Source organism: Podarcis pityusensis (genome assembly GCF_964106645.2).
Source record: "Podarcis pityusensis genome assembly, chromosome: 7".
NCBI lineage: Eukaryota > Metazoa > Chordata > Lepidosauria > Squamata > Lacertidae > Podarcis > Podarcis pityusensis.
Window position 1 is genome coordinate 89209755 of NC_138031.1, and position 20640 is coordinate 89230394.

General features: G+C 40.0%; 2 protein-coding genes and 2 long non-coding RNA genes across 4 annotated transcripts in view; 2 read left to right on the top strand and 2 right to left on the bottom strand.

The window, feature by feature from the left end:
• The window catches only part of LOC308481022, a 208195-nt gene that overhangs the window by 103377 nt on the left and 84178 nt on the right, over nucleotides 1-20640 (bottom strand). The gene's annotated exons all lie outside the window — the stretch shown is intronic.
• The window catches only part of KIZ (kizuna centrosomal protein), a 185090-nt gene that overhangs the window by 83756 nt on the left and 80694 nt on the right, over nucleotides 1-20640 (top strand). The window lies entirely within an intron of this gene.
• The window catches only part of XRN2 (5'-3' exoribonuclease 2), a 72018-nt gene that overhangs the window by 712 nt on the left and 50666 nt on the right, over nucleotides 1-20640 (top strand). The window contains exons 2-10 of the mRNA XM_081012946.1: nucleotides 11026-11153; nucleotides 11232-11343; nucleotides 13700-13811; nucleotides 14608-14666; nucleotides 16663-16752; nucleotides 17877-17949; nucleotides 18927-18977; nucleotides 19740-19897; nucleotides 20521-20595. Of these exons, the coding sequence (XP_080869072.1) occupies nucleotides 11026-11153; nucleotides 11232-11343; nucleotides 13700-13811; nucleotides 14608-14666; nucleotides 16663-16752; nucleotides 17877-17949; nucleotides 18927-18977; nucleotides 19740-19897; nucleotides 20521-20595 (858 nt within the window). The remainder of the gene's footprint in view (nucleotides 1-11025; nucleotides 11154-11231; nucleotides 11344-13699; nucleotides 13812-14607; nucleotides 14667-16662; nucleotides 16753-17876; nucleotides 17950-18926; nucleotides 18978-19739; nucleotides 19898-20520; nucleotides 20596-20640) is intronic.
• Nucleotides 7857-14446, bottom strand: LOC308481038. The gene is made up of 3 exons (XR_013988422.1): nucleotides 13829-14446; nucleotides 13056-13162; nucleotides 7857-7924 (listed from the first exon to the last, which is right to left on the bottom strand). It is a non-coding gene; the product is annotated as an uncharacterized lncRNA (long non-coding RNA).

The following is a 20640-nucleotide window of genomic DNA, read 5'->3' on the forward strand; positions in this document are numbered from 1 at the left end:
CTTCAGCTGGTGCAGAATTCAGCGGCCAGCTTGCTCCCTGGGGCAAGATGGTTTGAGCATATTACTGCAATCCTGGCCAACAAGCCTGTGTTGGTTTTAATGTTCCCCATGCACTGAATACAAAAGTTTTTTTGGTTTTAATTTATGGTTTTTGTACCATACATGATCCCCCCCCAAGCACTCTCTCCCACTTTGTGGAGCCCACTTGGCTCCTTGGTATACTCCAGAACTTAGGGCGAGGCAACAAGCTGGAAGGTGGCTTGAATGGGAGTGGAGGAAAACTCCGGTCAAATGGAATCGAAATCTGTGAGGGCTCATCATCAAGCATATCTAGTGGCACGGAAGGCAGCAAAAAAGGCATACTTTGCTGCCTCCATTACATCCTCATTGTGTCATCTGGCAGAGTTTTTCAGGTAGTTTGGGGCCTTTCACGGTCTGGCCTGAAGGAAGTGGTATCTCACCGAGACTTGTTTGCGGAGCGCTTTGAGGAAAAAATCACTTTCTTTTACCAGGATCTTGACTCGTCTATCACAACAGATGAAGCACGATTGGTGTCCAGAGCAGTGTTCGAAATTAGCCAGGCACCAGGCGCATTTTACACCTGACTATCTGCCACTTGCGACCAAGTGAAAATGGCGCCTGGCATCATCTCCATCTGGAAGTGTGTGCCTGGGGATCCTTGGATCTTGACTGTTTTCACACACTAAGACCACATTCTGTAGAATTCTCTCGGTTGTATTTTATCTGCACTATCAGAATGAATTTCAAGAATCAAAATGCTTTTTCTGTGCAGCCTGAGCAGGAGCACTGAATGACATTATAGTTAATTGTTGTAGCTTGTCTTCACTTACCCCACCCCACTGCGCTGCTCACAGTTAGGAAGAATATACTTACGTTATGAATGGTCCATGTTACCATTAAGAAAAAGAGGTAGGAATAGGCCAATATATATGTGAACTGTCCCTGAATCAAATGACTTTTCTTCTTTAAGTTCTCAAAGTTCTTTTTTTTTTTTAAATTGATATTTATTAGAGTTTCCAATAAAGAGAACACATCAGTAAAAAAGTTAAAAAGAAAAAAGAAAAATACATAGTTCAAAAGTACACAATACATAATCCAAAAAAGAACAAAAAACAAAAGACAAAAAAGAAAACAGTTAAAAACAATACCACCTTTTCATCACCATTTTTAAATTAACTTATTTTCTGGACCTCCTCATACCACCCTCTTTTGTATTCCAGTTCAATTTTGTTTGTCCAGCAATTTCTTTCCCTCTTTTTTAATCCCAATCCTTAATCTTAATATAGTATAACATTAAAATTTTTACCTCTTAAAAGCCAAATTTCCTAATCCTAATCCTAATCCTTAATCTTGATCTATATACAACTTTAAAGCCTGTATAGCTAGAAGCCACTTAATTTCAATCCATCATCACTCTAACATTCTTTAATTTTGCAATGTTTCTGTAGATAATCTTTAAATTTCTTCCAATCTTCTTCCACCGACTCTTCTCCCTGGTCACGGATTCTACCAGTCATTTCCGCCAGTTCCATATAGACCCATCAGTTTCATCTGCCATTCCTCCAGTGTGGGTAACTCTTGTGTCTTCCAATACTTTGTGATGAGTATTCTTGCTGCTGTTGTTGCGTACATAAAGAAAGTTCTATCCTTTTTTAACACCAATTGGCCGACTATGCCCAGGAGAAAGGCCTCTGCTTTCTTCAAGAAGGTATATTTAAATACCTTTTTTAGTTCGTTATATATCATTTCCCAGAAAGCCTTAATCTTTGGGCACGTCCACCAAAGGTGAAAAAATGTGCCTTCAGTTTCTTTACATTTCCAACATTTATTATCGGGCAAATGGTAGATTTTTGCAAGCTTGACTGGGGTTATGTACCACCTATATATCATTTTCATAATATTCTCTCTTAAGGCATTACATGCCGTAAACTTCATACCTGTGGTCCATAACTGCTCCCAGTCAGCAAACATAATGTTGTGTCCAACGTCTTGTGCCCATTTAATCATAACAGATTTCACTGTTTCATCCTGAGTGTTCCATTTCAACAGCAAGTTATACATCTTTGACAAATTCTTAGTTTTGGGTTCTAACAGTTCAGTTTCTAATTTTGATTTTTCCACCTGGAAGCCAATTTTCTTGTCCAAATTAAATGCCTCCATTATCTGAAAATAATGAAGCCAGTCTCGCACTTTGTTTTTTAATTTTTCAAAACTCTGCAATTTCAGTCTATCTCCATCTTGTTCCAAAATTTCCCAATATTTCGGCCATTTGACCTCCATATTGAGTTTTTTCAAGGCTTTCGCTTCCATTGGTGACAGCCACCTTGGAGTTTTGTTTTCTAATAAATCCTTGTATCTTATCCAAACATTAAACAATGCTTTCCTGACAATGTGATTTTTAAATGCTTTATGTGCTTTGACCTTATCATACCACAAATATACATGCCATCCAAATACATTGTTGAAACCTTCTAGATCCAAAATATCAGTGTTTTCAAGAAGCAGCCATTCTTTCAGCCAGCAAAAAGCTGCTGATTCATAATAAAGTTTAAGGTCTGGCAGGGCAAATCCACCTCTTTCCTTTGCATCCGTTAGTATTTTCAATTTTATTCTGGGCTTCTTGCCCTGCCAGACAAATCTAGAAATATCTTTCTGCCACCTCTTGAAACAATCCATTTTGTCCACAATTTGCAAAGTTTGAAACAAAAACAACATTCTAGGCAATACATTCATTTTTATCGCAGCGATACGGCCCAGCAGTGAAAGCTTCAAATTTGACCAAATTTCTAAGTCTTTTTTCACTTCAGCCCAACATTTTTCATAGTTATCTTTAAATAAATTCCCATTTTTTGCTGTCATGTTAATCCCCAGGTATTTAACTTTCTTAACCACTGTTAAACCTGTCACATTCTGAAACCTCTCTCTCTCCATTGGTGTTAGATTTTTCTCTAAAACCTTAGTTTTTAACTTGTTCAATTTAAATCGTGCAACTTGACCAAATTCTTGAATCAATTCTAAAACCCTTTTAGTACTAGATTCTGGCTCCTGTAACGTCAATACTAAATCATCTGCAAATGCTCTCAATTTGTACTGTTTAGCTCCGACCTGTATACCTTTAACCAACTGGTCCCTTCTAATCATGTTCAGCAAAACCTCCAGGACCGAAATAAAAAGAAGTGGGGAAATTGGGCAACCTTGTCGTGTCCCTTTTTCAATTTTAAGTTCTTCCGTCACCACATTATTTACAATTAATTTAGCCTTTTGTTCTGAATAAATTGCACTTATACCATTCTCAAAGCCTTGGCCTACCCCCATGCCCTGTAGATTCTTCTTCATAAATTTCCAAGAAATATTGTCAAAAGCTTTCTCCGCATCCACAAATATCAAAACTGCTTTAGTGTTTATGTTCACTTCTAGTTTTTCCAGAATATCAATTATATTCCTCAAATTGTCAGACAAATGTCTTCCTGGGACAAAGCCCGCTTGATCTTTATGAATCTCTTCCCTTTTTTAAATCTCTTGGCCAAAATGTCAGCAAAAATTTTATAATCCACATTAAGTAATGATATAGGGTGGTAGTTCTTAAGCTGTGTCTTTTCAGTCTCTGTTTTCGGTACAAGTGTAATATATGCTTCTTTCCACGACTCTGGTGCTCTTTTCCCCTCCATTATTTCATTACAGACCTCTTTCAAAGGTTGTATTAACCATTCTTTCAAAGATCTGTAATATCTAGAAGTCAATCCATCCGGTCCTGGAGATTTACCCAATTGCATATTTTGAATGGCACCTTAAGTTCTCAAAGTTCTTAACCTAGCTCAAGGTTGTCATCTGAACCAGCCAGATGTTTAACTGATAATCGATCACAGTCAGTTCATCATTTGAAAAAAAGACTTTAGAGCTGTTTTGCCCCAAAATGGCAACTGGATGTTCCATTTTGGTGACTGTAACCTTGGTTTAAGTAGCCATTTGGCACCTAGTTTATATACCTGAATTTCTAACACGGGTCCAGAGCATTGTCCAGCAGGTAGATCGTGAGTTACCGGTAGATCACTGGATGTCTGTGGTAGATAGATGGTAGATCTGCTTTTTGCCTTCCACAAAAAAAGCCCAACAACTTTGCCTGTCAATAACAATGGCTAGATCACAGCCAGTATTTTTATAATGTGAGTAGATCACAGTCTTTTGGAAGTTGGATGTACCTGGTCTAGTCCTATTGTGTTGGATGAGTTTCATTTGGTAAGACTTGAGGACATGGACAAGCTGACACGTGAAAATGTTTCATTTAGTCAGGCCTTTGAGTATTCTGTGGTCCTTTAAATGCTTGTGGGAGAGGGGTTATTGGGTTTATAAATGTATTTTGTGTTCTCATTTTATATTTTTATCTTGTTACTGCTCTATGATCTTTGTATAAAGGATGGTATACAGATTTAATTAACAACAACAATAGCCCTGAGACTAGGGTCCCAGGTTTTAGCAGTAGCCAGAAGTGCATTAGCACATTGAAAACTAGTGCATCAGCTGCATCCATCTCTGGAGCTGTCTGTTCACATGGCCAGATCGCTCACTGGATTCAGTTAATTAATTTAATTTATAAATTTCTATACAGCTTTATATTTTTAAGAAAAACCTCAAAGCGGTTCACAGCATATTAAACATCAATAAAACAATCCAGAATCAAGCATTTCTGAAGAAAATAAAATATAAAGTACATACTCAAAGCAACATAATCAACAAGAAACCAAAATACCATCTCAGAGATTTCAAAATAAAACACTACAAAGGTGGCAAACTACAGAATACATATTTAACACAAAGTAAGTTAACAAAAAACAAACAAACAATCTTAAACATTAAAAAAAAAATTAAATGTGCATTTTATAATTGACTTCACTTAGCAACTAAAAAAGTTGCTAAGTGAAGTCAATTATAAAATGCACATTTAAAACAGCATAATTAACAAGAGAATAAAATATTATAATAAGCATGACATGCTGTTTGACAGGCACAAAAAGATGGGGCAAAAGAATCCAATAATTAGGATTGGTTGTCAGGCATAGCAATGTCCCTCCGGTCTCACCAGGATCCTCTTTAGTAGAGCTGGGTGAGTCTGGGCTCTGCCCCCTAAGCCAGCTGGAAAGGGCCTTGCAGGGAGTGGCCTTCATGACTCACAGCCAGGCAATGTTACAGGGAGAATGGAAATTCCTTGATACGCCAGCTTACTGGCTTTCTATCTATTTCTGGGCACAACTCAAAAGTGCTGGTTATGACCCACAAAGCCCTATGTGGTTTGGGTTCAGGCTATCTGAAGGATGATATCTTCCTATATGAGCCTGCTAAGACTTTGACGTCTTTTGGGGAGGTCTTTCTCTTGGTCCCACCACCTCCACAGGCACGATTGAGGAGGATCCAAGAGAGAATCTTCCTTTTGCTGGCAGGCAAGTGCCCCCCCCCCCCCAGTCTTTGGCCACTAACAGGCTATTGTGGCAGGGTCTTCTGAGGGTGGATGTTGTGCTTGCCAGCCAGCTGGCACATATGGTGGCAATTTCACTCTCAAGTTGTGCAGCAGCACCAGCCAGCTGACTCGCACTGTGGCATGCACCTAGATGGTGGAGATGTCAATTGCATTACCTGCAACAAGACATCTCAAATTGGTTGCAAGCAAACCCCAGTTGCGAAATGTGCCTGGCGACCGGGAAATTCCGAACCCTACTTGTTTGTGTGTTGCATTTGTGTGTGTACATGCACACTCTTAAATGGTTTTAAGTGTTTTCAGCACTGTTTTTAATAGGATTACTTATTTTACTTTTAAAAATGTTTATATTGCATGGCTTTAGTTGTATCTGTTTTAATTTTTGCTATGAGCCAATTTGCTTCATGCATTGGGAGAAAGGTGGGATATAAATAGAATAATCAACAAATCTTGTACTTTGCTCTCTGGAGAACTTGAGACTGGAGCTATGTTGGTCTTAGTAACTTTAATCTTTTACTTAGAGTTTCTAACTTTTCCTTGCTGATTTCCTCCCCTGCAGTTCTGTTGAGTTCTTTGCTGAAAGCAGTTTGAGTGTCTTTGCCATGCTGGATTTATGCCAGAACATGATTAGTATCTATCAGCTATAATGATGTTTGTCCTACATGTGGTGAATAACTTTGTGGTCCTAGGCAGTGTCTGAAACTCTCCATGTGCTAGGCGTGTTTTGCAACTTGGCATGGTCCAATTGTGACCAGTTTTAGATCTATGGAGGCGATGTATGGTGCCTAAGACTCAAGAGTAAAACACCTGCCTCCCATGTGCCGCAATGTGAATCACCTGGGTAGTGTGAGAGTAAAAATGCCGCCCTGCACAACTTACAAGTATAATTGCTGCCATTGAGTGAAACTGCCCGTGCCTGTGCCACACCACAAGTAAAAATGGTGCTGCAGGTGGTGCAAGACTCAAAGTGCCTGACCCACAGGTAAAATTGCTGATGCTGAATGAAACTGCCCCACACGCTGCATCATAAGTCACCTGGGTAGTGCTGTGGGCAGCACATCAGTCAAAATGCTATCCTGTGTGACTGCACGATTTCTGTTCTCATCCTGAAGCAAAGTTCTTAACCCAAGGTAATATTTCTGAGTTAGTGGAGTCTATAACCTGAAGCGTATGTAACCCAAGGTACCACTGTACATACATTGGAATAGGTCTTAGTGTTTTCTGTTGCATTACTTCCAATAAATGCATATGGGATTGCAGTCCTTGAGAGATGAAAGACTTACAAAATGGCAGGTAGTTGCTTATCTGCTTTATAAAATCGGGGGACATTCTGCAAACATAAACTGTATTGTTGTTTTTCTTCGTACTATATATTATTGCCTCTGCCCCCTGCAAAGTGTTTTATTTTTAAGAACAATTCCTCTTGCTTGTGAAAAGTTTCCAGTTGCATGATTTGACAGAGTTCTTCTACAAGGACTTGCAAATGTTCAAGAAAATGGCCAGAGTTTAATATCTGGTATAATTTTATTTGCTAGCTAACTTTTAAGGTTGTTCTGTTCTTGATCAAGTATTTAGTTCCTGCACATTCTGTTTGTTGCTTATTGCAGATGTAATACCAGTAATTTAAGATGCACGTAAGCTCCTTTGGGGAAAATGTGAGCATTTGGGATTCTGAACAAAGTCTGGAGGAAACTGATTTGTGGTGGGAGTCTTAAGCAATAAGTAATAAATATTAAAGGGACGCGGGTGGCTCTGTGGGTAAAACCTTAGCTCCTAGGACTTGCCGATCGCATGGTCGGCGGTTCGAATCCCCGCGGCGGGGTGCGCTCCCGTCGTTCGGTCCCGGCACCTGCCAACCTAGCAGTTCGAAAGCACCTCCGGATGCAAGTAGATAAATAGGGACCGCTTACCAGCGGGAAGGTAAACGGCGTTCCATGTGTGCTGCGCTGGCTCGCCAGATGCAGCTTGTCACGCTGGCCACGTGACCTGGAAGTGTCTGCGGACAGCGCTGGCTCCCGGCTTATAGAGTGAGATGAGCGCCCAACCCTAGAGTCTGGCAAGACTGGCCCGAACGGGCAGGGGTACCTTTACCTTTACCTTTTAATAAATACAGTGGTACCTCGCAAGACGAAAGAGTTTTTCGTTTTTTGAGTTGCTTCGCAAGACGAATTTCCCTATGGGCTTGCTTCGCAAGATGAAAAACGAAAACGTCTTGCAAGTTTGTTTCCTTTTTCTTAAAACCGTTAATACCCTATGGGGAAACCGTGCTTCGCAAGACGAAAAATTCGCAAGACGAAAAATCTCGCAGAACGAATTAATTTCGTCTTGCGAGGCACCACTGTATTAAAGTCAATAAGCAATAAGTAGCAGATATCCAGGTTGCTAAGGCTGAATCATATGCAGAAGAATGGGAACAGCTTCCAGTGTGAATCCCTAGGAGAGAAGAACAAAGGTCTGAACACCTAAATAGCCATTGCATAGCTGAGAGTAAGAAGAAGAACTTAAAGAGGCATTACCTTACCCAGAACTTGGCTCTCTAGCATTGCTAAGTGGCTAAGATACACCCTCTGTCTTCTCTGCCAGGTGTCTCCAGAAGAGCTGCAGGGCCTTGGATGGCTGCAGGCATAATACATCTGTAGATCTGGGTTTTCACCTTAAGAATCTGATCCCACGGTTTCAAGTGAATAGTTGACTTTTTGGTGTGCGTGGGGCCGTTCCAGTGATAGAGTGTCTGCTTTGCATATGAAAGATCCCAGATTCAGCCTCTAGCACAGGGGTTGGCAAGGTTTACCTCGCCTGGGCCAGTTCACTCTAGTGGAGGTCCTTCCATGGACCGGATTGCGCGCACACGCCTGCGATTTCCGGCATCTGCACATGCGCAGGCGCGATTTCCGGCGTCGCAGAAGCGAGTCCCCGCACCGCCAAGTGGGCAGCTCAGTTTGGAGGCAGCTCATGGGCCGGTTAAACGACCCCCGTGGGCCGCTTGTGGCCCATGGGCCTTAGGTTGCCAACCCCTGCTCTAGCATCTTCAAGTAGAGTTGAGAAATACTCCTGTCTGAATTCCTGGTTACTGCTAGTCATTATCTACAACACCACTCCCATTATCACACCACCATCCTTTTGCTCAGAAGAGAGATCTTAAATTGGGAGTGTCCTACCACATGCATGGGACAATGACATTTTGGGACAGCCTTATAGTTGTCGTGGTGGCCATGAAGTCTTGCAACACCCCAGTTGAAGTGAGCTTGGCATACATATTGAGATCCCCCAATGCTGCTGTTCTGGGATTCTCAAAACCAAATCCAAGACCATCTTCATATGTAGTGAAATAATAGAATTGTAGAGTTGGAAGGGATCCCTGAGGGTCATCAAGTCCACCCCCTGAAATGCAGGAATCTCAGCTAAAGCATACATGGCAGAAAGCCATCCAACCTCTGCTTAAGAACCTCCAAGGAAGGAGAGTCCACCACCACTCTTGGGAGTCTTTTCCACTGTCGAACAGCTCTTACTGTTTGAAAGTTATTCCTGAGGTTTAGTCAGAATCTACTTCCTTGTAACTTGAAGCCATTCGTTAGAGTCCTATCCACCGGAGCAGGAGAAAACAAGCTTGAGAGTTTTAAATTGCAGGGGCAAGCAGAATGTGATGTTTGAATGGCTCTCTAAACTATGCCTGTGTGGGTGAATAGTGTTCCTTTACAATCTGATCATAGCATATGTGCTCAGTTTCATAGAAATGGTAGAGGGAGTCTATCCTAATACTCAGTTGGCCTGGGATTCTGCATTATGACATAGGAGGGCTTTGCTTACACTCAGTTATGTCCTCTTAACTCGACCCCCACAGCACAATCCCCTGAAGACTTTTTACACCTTCAGCCTTTTAAAATATTGCCTACATTTAAATTGGCCTCTGGCAAATTGGCGTTCTTGACAAGAACAGTTCAGGTGCTTAGTTGCATAGATAGTGAAATTTGATTTAGGTGCCTGGGCACCAGGATGGTGCCTGGCATCATCGGGATCCTTGGATCTTGACTGTTTTCACACACTAAGACCACATTCTGTAGAATTCTCTCGCTTATATTTTATCTGCACTATCAGAATGAATTTCAAGAATCAAAATGCTTTTTCTGTGCAGCCTGAGCAGGAGCACTGAATGACATTATAGTTAATTGCTGTAGCTTGTCTTCACTTACCCCACCCCACTGTGCTGCTCACAGTTAGGAAAAATATACTTACATTATGAATGGTCCGTGTCACCATTAAGAAAAAGAGGTAGGAATAGGCCAATATATATGTGAACTGTCCCTGAATCAAATGACTTTTCTTCTTTAAGTTCTCAAAGTTCTTAACCTTTTTTTGTTTTGTTTAATTTATTATAACATATAAAACATTTACATTTAAACAATACATATATGCAATACACTACCTTATTTTCATAGCATAAAACATACCTACAATACTCTACATAATACATACTTATACTATACATATCAACATACCTACACACCTACCCCACACGGACACCCACCAAGTGACTTGACTTCCAGCCATTCTTGTTACGCTACTTTATTTTTCCAACTAGCTTAAACACATTTCATTGTTTCTTTGATCTCTTCTTCTATCTTAATTTTACTCTCCTTTCACTCTAATCATTTTCTGGATTCACTCAGTATCTGTCAAAAATTCTATTTTTTCCATATAGATTTTGATGTATTCCTTAAAGATAGTCGACTCCTTATTCACTTTTTGTAGCATATCTCCTCTTATCCTCCTGTTAATTCGGCAATATGGAAGTATTCCATCATTTTAGATAGCCAGTCTGTTTTAGTTGGGATGCTGCTGCTTTTCCAATTTTTGGCAATTAATAACCTTGCCGCCGTAGTCGCATACATAAATATTGGTCTGACCGTTCTTTTTATTTCCTCTGACATGATACCTAGGGGAAAGGATTCTGGTTTTTTTTCCAAATGAGAATCTAAACATCTTTTTCAATTCGTTATAAATATTTTCCCAGAATCCCACTATCTCTTTGCACTCCCACCACATGTGTAGAAAGGTTCCTGCCCCGTTTTTGCATCTCCAACAGACATCACTACAGTTTTTATACATTTTTGCCAGTCTAACCGGACTTCAAAGTTCTTAACCTAGCTCAAGGTTGTCATCTGAACCAGCCACATGTTTAACTGATAATCGACCACAGTGACTTCATCATTTGAAAAATAAGACTTTAGAGCCATCTTGCAAAAAATTGAATATTAGACATTCCATTTTTGTGACTGTAACCTTGGTTTTAGGAGCCATTTTGCACCTAGCTTATGTATCTGAGTTTCTAACGCTGGCTAAAAGTACTTGTGCCGGAGTAAGAGAGAAAAGATTCCCATAGGCATGTGGTGAGATAGCTTAGCTACCTTTCATAAATCACAGTCTGCCTTTCGAATTTCCTTTCCATTTCCACCATGTTTCCTTGATTGTGTTTTTCTTTCAGATTTGAATGTGATGCATACATCTAAAAATCTTTTGCTATTCATTGTTTGCAGCCTAAAGAATGTAATGGTATCAAAATTCCCATTGACTCCAGCAAACCAAACCCCAATGAAGTGGAATTTGATAATCTGTATTTGGATATGAATGGCATCATCCACCCTTGTACACATCCTGAGGACAAGTGAGTCACATTTGTACTTTAAATAGGTAGCTTTTATTAAACATTGTTTGGATATTGACACAATTTCTTACATTGCAGACCAGCACCCAAAAATGAAGATGAAATGATGGTGGCCATATTTGAGTATATTGACAGGCTTTTTAATATTGTGAGACCGAGGCGGCTTCTCTACATGGCAATAGATGGAGTGGTAAGTACTTAAGTGGTTGCCATTGATGTATTTGGGTCAGGGTTAATAAAAATTGTGTCTGAATCGTTTGAAGTGCTATTTTCTGCTGCAGTTTAATTTCCACTTTATTTACAGTGCTGTTGGACACAATGACTAAATTCCATTCCTGCATCTGTTTTGCCAGTTGGTGAACAGAGTCAAAATTAAAGTAACTGCATTTATATATGAGATGATTTTATTTTTAACACTTTGTGAGTGTGAACATTACTTATGCCACCTAAGATAGATTGTGAATGGTGGCTTCATTTAAGGTTCATTAAGGAAGCTGCTCCGGCGGGAAGGTAAACGGTGTTTCCGTGCGCTGCTCTGGTTTGCCAGAAGCGGCTTAGTCATGCTGGTTACATGACCCGGAAGCTGTACGCCGGCTCCCTCGGCCAATAAAGCGAGATGAGCGCCGCAACCCCAGAGTCGGTCACGACTGGATCTAATGGTCAGGGGTCCCTTTAAGGAAGCCACTGGTATGTGATCTCAGTTTGTTGATCTTCTTATAGCCCATCCCAGTGCTTGTCAGTGCTTAGTGTTGTGGCATACATGCACAGTCTAGAAAGGTATTGCAGGATAAGATGAGTTTGTCAACTCCCCTTCAATTTCTCTCTGAGTGCAGTCTGAACTCAAGAGTGGTATTCTTTAAGGCAGGTCCTTTTAGAATGATGTATAACCTTATTGTTCAAGAAGAACTCCTTTTTATTTCTTAATCTTGTCTTTGCATTTATTTTGGTCTTAATCCTAACCCCTGAGTGACAGCCACAGGGCACGATGGAACGGCACAGCCAGAGCTATAGCTATAGCACTGGCACTCACACCAGGTCTCAGGCTGGTACTGCAAAGGGTCATAGATCAGACCTGTCACTGTCACATGATAGCAGCTGGGTCTGCACAGGTTCTAGCCAGTCCTGTGCTGGCCCAGCCTTACCCCTCCCTGCCTCCATTTTGGGGTTTCCCTTGGCTACTGCTGGTGGGAATGCAACTGGCAGCAACTTCCATCCCTGTTTGCATCACACTTTGTCAGCAGAACTCCACCACTTACAGGGTGATACTTCTGCTCCATTCAGACGTATAGCTGTCAACTTTTCCCGTTTCTTGTGAGGAATCTTATTCGGAATAAGGGAATGTCCCTTTAAAAAAGGGAAAAGTTGACAGCTATGTTCAGACATGCTCCAGAAATGGTGGTAGATCAGGGGTTGGGATTGTTCTGCTTAAAATGATAATGCGTTATACCCACTCTCAGTTTGCATTGCATATACACATCTGAACTAGAATACATTAATTTGTAAAATTATAAGCCTTCTGTTTTAGATTGCAAAACTGAAACAACCCCAAACACCTATTTTCATGTTCACAAGTTACTAGCGATATCTCAGTGGAGGATCCCTTAACTGATAAGGATTAATGAATGAAAAGTATATTTACTCAGGGGCTATTCCAGATTGTTTTAACAACCAGTTTAATCAGTTTAGCTGTAGACAGCAGCTTGTGAAACTGTTCTTGCACACAGGATGTTTTAGCTAACTTTCATTAACTGTTACTGGTCAGGAAGCCTCCTTGTTCTGAGATCAGTTAAAGAATGATGAAGCAATAATTTTCCAAAGTTGGATCCAGTCATCTGTCCTGGACTTAGTAATGTGTTTCAAGTTAGTTTTTTAAAACATGATTAATTAGTTTCTGTCACATACCAGTCTTTCCAGCTGGTAGACAAAGGGGAGAAGGCAAAAATGTCCCTGCCTATCCCAAAGCTTCCTTTGCTGTTGCTGTCTCCCTCCACCACTGCTACCAGACTCCACTGCAGTAAGAAAGAACAGGCAACTGTGTATAGCACAATGGTAAAAAAAACAGTGTTAACTGCATCATAACAACATATATAAAGTAGCAATTGCCAGCAAGAAGGTTGATTACATTCCACAGGTAAACAAAAAGGTTTTCACCTTGCACTAAAATGAAGCCAATGTGAGGACAAAGAAATGTTGCAGCTGCTGCAGTATATGTGGCAAAAAAATGAGGCACAGCTGTATTACTGAACTGGAAGCATATTTAATTGTTGTAAAGTTTCTCATGGGTAATGGAAATCGCCCCATGTTTAAATAAAATAATAAATGCAATTGCAGTTTCTCTTTTGAACGTTGGCTTAAGCTCTTGAGTATGTATTTTAAAACATAAATGGAAAAAATATTGCTACCAGCTGTTAAGGCTTCCTCAATTGCATACATAAAGTAAGTAAGCTCTCGTTACGTGAATCATTCTAAGGTTCTCAAATTTAATAAAGTATAGAAATTAAGTATAAAGGGTGAAATGATTAGTCATGGTAATTCTATTCTTCTAGGCTCCCCGTGCAAAAATGAACCAGCAAAGATCTAGAAGATTTAGAGCATCAAAGGAAGGAGTGGAGACTGCAGAAGAGAAGCAGAGAATCAGACAAGAAATTTTAGAGAAAGGTATATAGATTTGTTACCTATTCAGTTTAGTTCAGTAACAGGTAACTTGAAGAAGAGTTGCATCTTCTGAAGTATTACTCTTGCGACAGGCTCCATATCACAGATATCACATGACTGGCCTAGAGAAAAGACTGACATGCACTTAGTTTTGTATTAAATTTTGCATTAGCAGTTGTTTGTGTTCTGTGATTTCTTGGGAGTGTAGGAAAGCTGTGCAATATGGAATTGAGCACAGAATTCAGGTTCCTAAAATCTAAGCATATTTAAAACCACATTTCTAACCCTTATTTTTACCATTTATTAAATTTCTATACCACCCTTCATCTGAGGGTCAGTGGGAGGTTTACAATAGTTGTACAGATGTGCATGAAATTGTATTAGCAATGCATTGTAAAAATTGAAGAGTTGCTGAATTAAAATTACCATTAGTAGAGAATAGAGCTACAATGGTCTGCATCACCTTGTAACTAGAAGGAGCTTAATAAAGTATGCAAAACAAAAAGTCAAGCAAATTTGCATGATTTTGTTATTGATCACTCATAATTTATACTTATAACAATACAAATGCATCCCTATGCAAACTGACCTGAAAGCTCCACTGAGAGCCGTGGGACTTGCGCCTGAGTTTATATATATATATATGTATAAAATTGTGGTTTTGATCACAACTAGTTGTGATTCCCATAACTGAGTGAAATGAGATATTACATGTTCAAAATAACAGAGGGAGTATGTCTGTCCCCCTCCCTCCTGCAGTTATCTGTCTCAAACTAGTTAAATTATGTTGCTTTTAAAGGTGGCTATCTTCCTCCAGAAGAAATAAAAGAAAGATTTGATAGCAATTGCATTACTCCAGTAAGTATTCTTCTAATTCTAATTTGGGAGTTGTCACAGTACTGATCATGGTATTGTTGCGTGATTCTTGGCTAATCTCTGACTGGCTGTAGGTTTCTTCCCTCCTCCTATCTTCAGAATAGCTGTGTGAGGATAGACTAGGATCCAACAGCTTTTCTCTAGGCAACAATACTGTTTGATGGCATTCACAGAGGAAGAATATTCTTCTCTTTGGCCTCTCCTGCTGCACTATAAGAACGGGGAGGAGAAACTGAAAGGCAGCAGCAAAGATGGGGTGCTTTTTCAAATTCATGGTTTTTTTCCATGTGGAAAAATCTAAATTTGTTGGCGTATTAAGAATTGCCCTGCCAATGTCAGCACAGGTTTGGGGAGCTGTGGCATACAGGGAGTTTCGGCAGTTCTATAGGGTAATCTGTTGTTAATACCGTAGGTCAAAGAGGGAGCCTGCACCATGTTTTGGCATTTGCCTAACAAGCAAGCTGTAGAGATGGAGGCACGGGCATGCATGCAAGATTTGCCTTGAAATGGTTTGGTATTTGAAGAGGTTTTTTAAATGTGTTCAACTGACCAAACTTAAACTCTCCTGTAAGTGGGAACCTTCTTTTACCAGATAGCTTTTTCTAAGTGCATTCTGTCAAACATGCTTAAGAATCTTCTTCAAGCCTTTGTGCTAGTTGTACAGAACTTTGCATTACAGTTCCTATGTTCCGTTAGGTGCTGGAACATGACTTTAGGCTTATTTGGATTTCTAGCCAGAAATTTCCCATACAAAAAACCTTGAGCTACAACAGAGTTATCTCTTCCAGCCCTAATCCAGTGTTTAGTTTCATGCAGAAACCTTGTGTGAAGGTGTGTTCAGCACAGAAATCCTCATAGGCTTAAGAAAAATAAACCTTTTTTCACTAAGCAAGACCTGAGTGATGAAGAGCTCATTATGTGATGGATTTGGTTGTAAGGGTTTCAAGTTTGGTTTCCTAGTAAACTTCAGACATAAAATGTTAACCTAATCATTAGCCAAGTTGTATGTTTCTGAACCTCTTTGCTTCCTAGTGGAAAAAACGTAAAATATAAATGAGGCATGAGGAATTTCCTGTTGAGGAGAGTGTTCTCCGCACCGCAGTGCTTCATCTCTCAAGGGCTGTCTGCAGTGGGCAGGACCACAGCCAGTATAAATATAAAAGTGGGGGTTTCCCCTTTTCTATTTCTGACACATTTTTTCTCTCCCTTCCTCTACATTCAGAGGGCTGCTGGGGACAGTTTTATCTTGCCAAGGGGTTTGAACTGGTGACCAGGAGGTTCCCCACATATATAAATGCAGATGCAGATTGTAGTTGTGTAATAATAATATTTTTTTAAAAAATAAAATAAAATACTGTGTTGTAAATTTTGTGGCTGTGCTTGAGGTTAATTACTTAGTCTTGAAATTCTATGCCTGTAAAATTGTAGTACAGTGGTACCTTGGATGTCAAACTTAATCCGTTCTGGGAGTCCGTTCAACTCCCAGAACCATTTGAAAGCCAAGGTGTGACTTCCGGTTGGCTGTAGGAGCTTTCTACACTCAATTGGAAGCTGCGTCGGACGTTTGGCTTCTGAAAAATGTTCCCAAACCGGAACACTCACTTCTGGGTTTGTGGCGTTCAGGAGCCAAGCCGTTTGACAACCAAGGTACCACTGTACTAATTGGAAGACTATGACTAGGCATTGGTATGCCTCCCCTGATGCATTTTAGGGCTTGAGCTGTGTTAATGCAGCTGTGGATTTATACTTGCTTAGGCATAGCACTCTCTATATGGTTCAAGGAGTGTAGTAATTGGGGGCAACTGGCTCTGCCCCCAAGCTTTCATTTTGCTTCATTTGCTTGCCCCTTCAATTGTTGGACTTTTGTGCTCTGCTTTTTTATTTTTTTAAAAATAAGATGGCTCACATCTGCAATCTGCCCATCACAATCTAAATTTTGTATTATTTTCCTGTTTTGTATTATTTCCCTGTTCTTTAGGGGACTGAGTTTATGGACAATCTTGCTAAATGCCTTCGCTATTATATTGCTGATCGTTTAAACAATGATCCAGGATGGAAAAACTTGGCAGTAAGTTTCATACCCGTATTGTTCAATAAATGGAACTTGTACTATTCTTGACTGATGCAAATGAGTTCCAGAAGATAGTTGTTTTAATTGAAGAAGATAAACCAACAGTTTAACATCCAGGTATAGTTTAAGAGTTCCCAAGGTGTTTAGCTGTTTTATCTCAGATGTGGAAATTTTGGAAACCTATCATTAGATCAGATCCATAGTTACTTTTGGAGTGCGTGAGCCCAGTGGCATTTTGACCCCACCTGTACCATATCAACTTTGAAACACACTTGGCTTAAAAATCAGCTTTTCATGTGTGGTGTGGCAAGGCAAGATGCGGGGGTGGGGGCATGTGCCCGAATATACCTGTGTGCTGTAAGAGGGTCTGGTGTGCCTTGAAAAATTCACTACTAATAACTTAAGAGCCTGACTGGACCAGGCAAAAGCTCTGTCTAGTTCTCTCCGTGGCTAGCAGACTCCTATGGGAATCCTGCAAGCAGGACCTGAGCACAGCAGCACTCTCCCCACGTGCAAGCCCCAGCTACTGCTATTCAGAGGCATAGAGTCTCCAACCATGGAGGTCGTGTATAGTCCTCATGGCTAGTAGACAAATTCATGGAGGAAAAGGCTAATAGCCTCTTAAAACCATCCAAGTTAGTGACCTTCACTACATCTTGTGGAGCGAACTCCATAGTTGAACTTTTGGATGTTTGTATGTGATGCCAATAAAAGGTTTGATGATTATGATGGTAGTGGAACTGTGTGCTATGTGAAGAGGCCCTCTATTGCCTTGAAGCGGGAAGCCTCCGCCCCCCATACAGCCTGCTGTATAGCTGATAGGCATGGTAGGATCACCTGGAAAGGCTTTCTGCCTGGGAAAAATGGGGGAGCAGGAGGCATTATTATCCAGACCATCTCATAGTTGTAAGGAGGATGTGTGAATGTTGTTTTGAGGAGTGATGTGTAACTTTGTGCATGCGTGCAATGCGCTTCCAGTTTTGATTTATTTTTTAAAATGTCCTAGGTCTTCAGGAACACTGTGCCAAATAACACAAATTAGTAGTAATTTTAATGGTGTTGCAAAGTATTGAGTGTTTCACTCTACTTTTTATGTTTCCTTTTTGTGGTGATGTTTGTAGGTTATTTTATCTGATGCTAGTGCTCCTGGTGAAGGTGAACACAAAATCATGGATTACATACGAAGGCAAAGAGGTATTTTTTTGCAGTTTCTACAGTAAAAGTTGTATCTACTGATATTAGTAAAAGTGGGCTGTTCAATGTGAATAGATCTACTTTTTCTGAATATTTTTATGCAAAAGTGCATAAGCAAAACAGATGTGAAAAAAGGTGTTTAGAACAGTAAAGAGAGGGTTTTTTTTGTTTTTTTTTTTGATGAATCATAAATACTATAGTGGTTTTAGAACATTAGATACAGTACAGTATTAGAATTAAAAACATAGAGCACCTTGGAATGAAATATTGACCTTTAAAATGGGAAGGAAGGAGAGAGTGAGGAAGACTGGCAAAGACAACACCAGGGCCTGCTCCAGTTGGGCTTTGGGCTTAATCTTCATGAATTTGGAATCTGATTAAATGGCAAACAATCATTAAATATCTTGGCAGCTACAGGTATTCATATTATCTTGTGAACCGCCCTGAGATCTTTTGATGAAGGGCGGTACAGTCGTACCCTGGTTCTTGAAGAGAATGCATTCTGGGAGTCCCTTTGACTCCTGGAACCATTCGAAAACCAAGGTGTGGCTTCTGATTGGCTGCAGGAGCATCCTGCAGCCAATTGGAAGCCGTACCGAACGTTTGGCTTCCAAAAATCATTTGAAAACCAGAACAGTCACTTCTCGGTTTCAATTGTTTGGGACCAAGGCGTTTGAGATCCAAGGTACGACTATATAAATCTAAATAAATAGTATTCTGGTGAAAACGCCACTAGGTCTGCCAGTTTTATCAACTTTCTACTTCTGTATTGCCTTTCTGACCTCTTGACTGTCTATTGTGCTTTTGCAATTTATTTATTTATTTATTTTATACACTACCCTTTCCTACCAAAAGAGCCAAGGGCAGCATATGTAATTTTATTCAACCTTAGAGGTCAGCAATAAGTCTTCAGTAATTATTTCCTTCTGCCTGAGAATAATAAAATGTATTTAACATTTCTTTCTTTTTTGCTTTAGCTCAACCGAATCATGATCCAAACACTCACCACTGTTTGTGTGGTGCTGATGGTAAGTCCATTTCTTAGTTTTCTTCCATTAGTAATTACTGTATTCTAGCAGTTAAGTAGAGAATGATTTGTATGGGTCAGTACTGTGTATACTGAGTAAATCACATTTGTAAAACGTGGTAATGCCATCTTGGGGTCTACAGTTATATTTTGGAGGTTACTAAGGTTGTTAAAAAACTTATGTCTACATAATTAACATATTTGTGATTGCTTAGAGCTTTTATTTACAATTAGTTGGTTGGCATCTGTCTGTTTTGGAAGACAATGGAGGAGCACACCTTTGGGTGTGAAGTCAAACTGTTGGAAGGTTACAGCGTCTGCTGTGGCTCTAGAGACCAGCACAGGAGAGACATGTTTTATTGCATCTGGGGCAGAAGAAACCATCCAGTTCTGCTGCCGCAGATGCACCAAGACATTTCTTCTGTCTGCGCTCCTCCCAGCAATCATTTCTCCTCTGGGCACTGGTGTAGATGCATGACCTGACTCTGTTTTCAGGTCCTGCGGTCATCTGTTACGGATTCTCACATGATGTGGTTGATATTGCCAGCCTTCATAGCATGTTTGCAAGCATCATTGTAGCGCATTGTTTGCCAATGGGTCTGGTGCCTGAATTTACAGTTAAGCAGTATACATATTCTGTTATGAAAAATAATAATGTTATACTGCTAATTGACATACTTTGTTTTGTTTGAAGGATCATCTGCATTGGCCATTATTGTAGTTATTTACTTAGTATTTGATTTTTGCTTTATTTCTTTTATAGCTGACCTAATTATGTTGGGATTGGCTACACATGAACCAAACTTTACTATAATTAGAGAAGAATTTAAGCCTAATAAACCAAAGCCATGTGCTCTTTGCAACCAGTTTGGACATGAAGTTAAGGACTGTCAGGGTCTGCCAAAAGAAAAACAAGGGGAGGTAGGTTGAACAGTTTGCTCACTTTCTCAAGAGCCAGTGCGTTATGCAAGAGAATGAAATGATAGGTTTGAATGAAGGAGATTCCTGTTCAGATCCTTCCTTAGCCATGAAGTCATTGTGTGGCTTTGAGTAATCTCTGTCTCTCAGACTAACATTGCAGGTTGGCAACAAGGACATACCGAAACCCATTCTCAATTATTTGTAAAGGAAGGAACACAAAGCAGGATTCATTTCCTTGAAATAAATGTGGTCTAACAAATTATGGGACTTGTGGGGAGGGGCAAATCAATTCAGCAGAAATGCCAAAGTGCATTTAAATATTGTGCAGCAAAATTGGAATGGGATGACAGATTAGAGTCAGCTCTGCAAGTTTAGACTTCATCCCCTTGATTTCAGAAACAGTCCCATATACTCTTACCTGAGAATAAAGCATGCACAGGAATTTTCTGTAATCTTAATTTATTATTGAAGTGGCATTCTGAAACACACCTTTCTAGAGCAAAGAACTTAGTGAATTTAGCAGGACTTAGTTCTGAATAAACATGCTTAGGCCTGTGCTGTGGGAGAAGGTACTCTAAAGTAAAGCTTACATACAAATAGTATACTATTTTTCTCTTTCGTAGCACGATCAATTTGCAGATTGTCCTCCTGGTTCGGAACAAGAATTTATCTTTATTCGCTTATGTGTTTTGAGAGAAGTAAGTAATATTTGGATGTGTTTGAACTAAGGCTGTAATGCTATG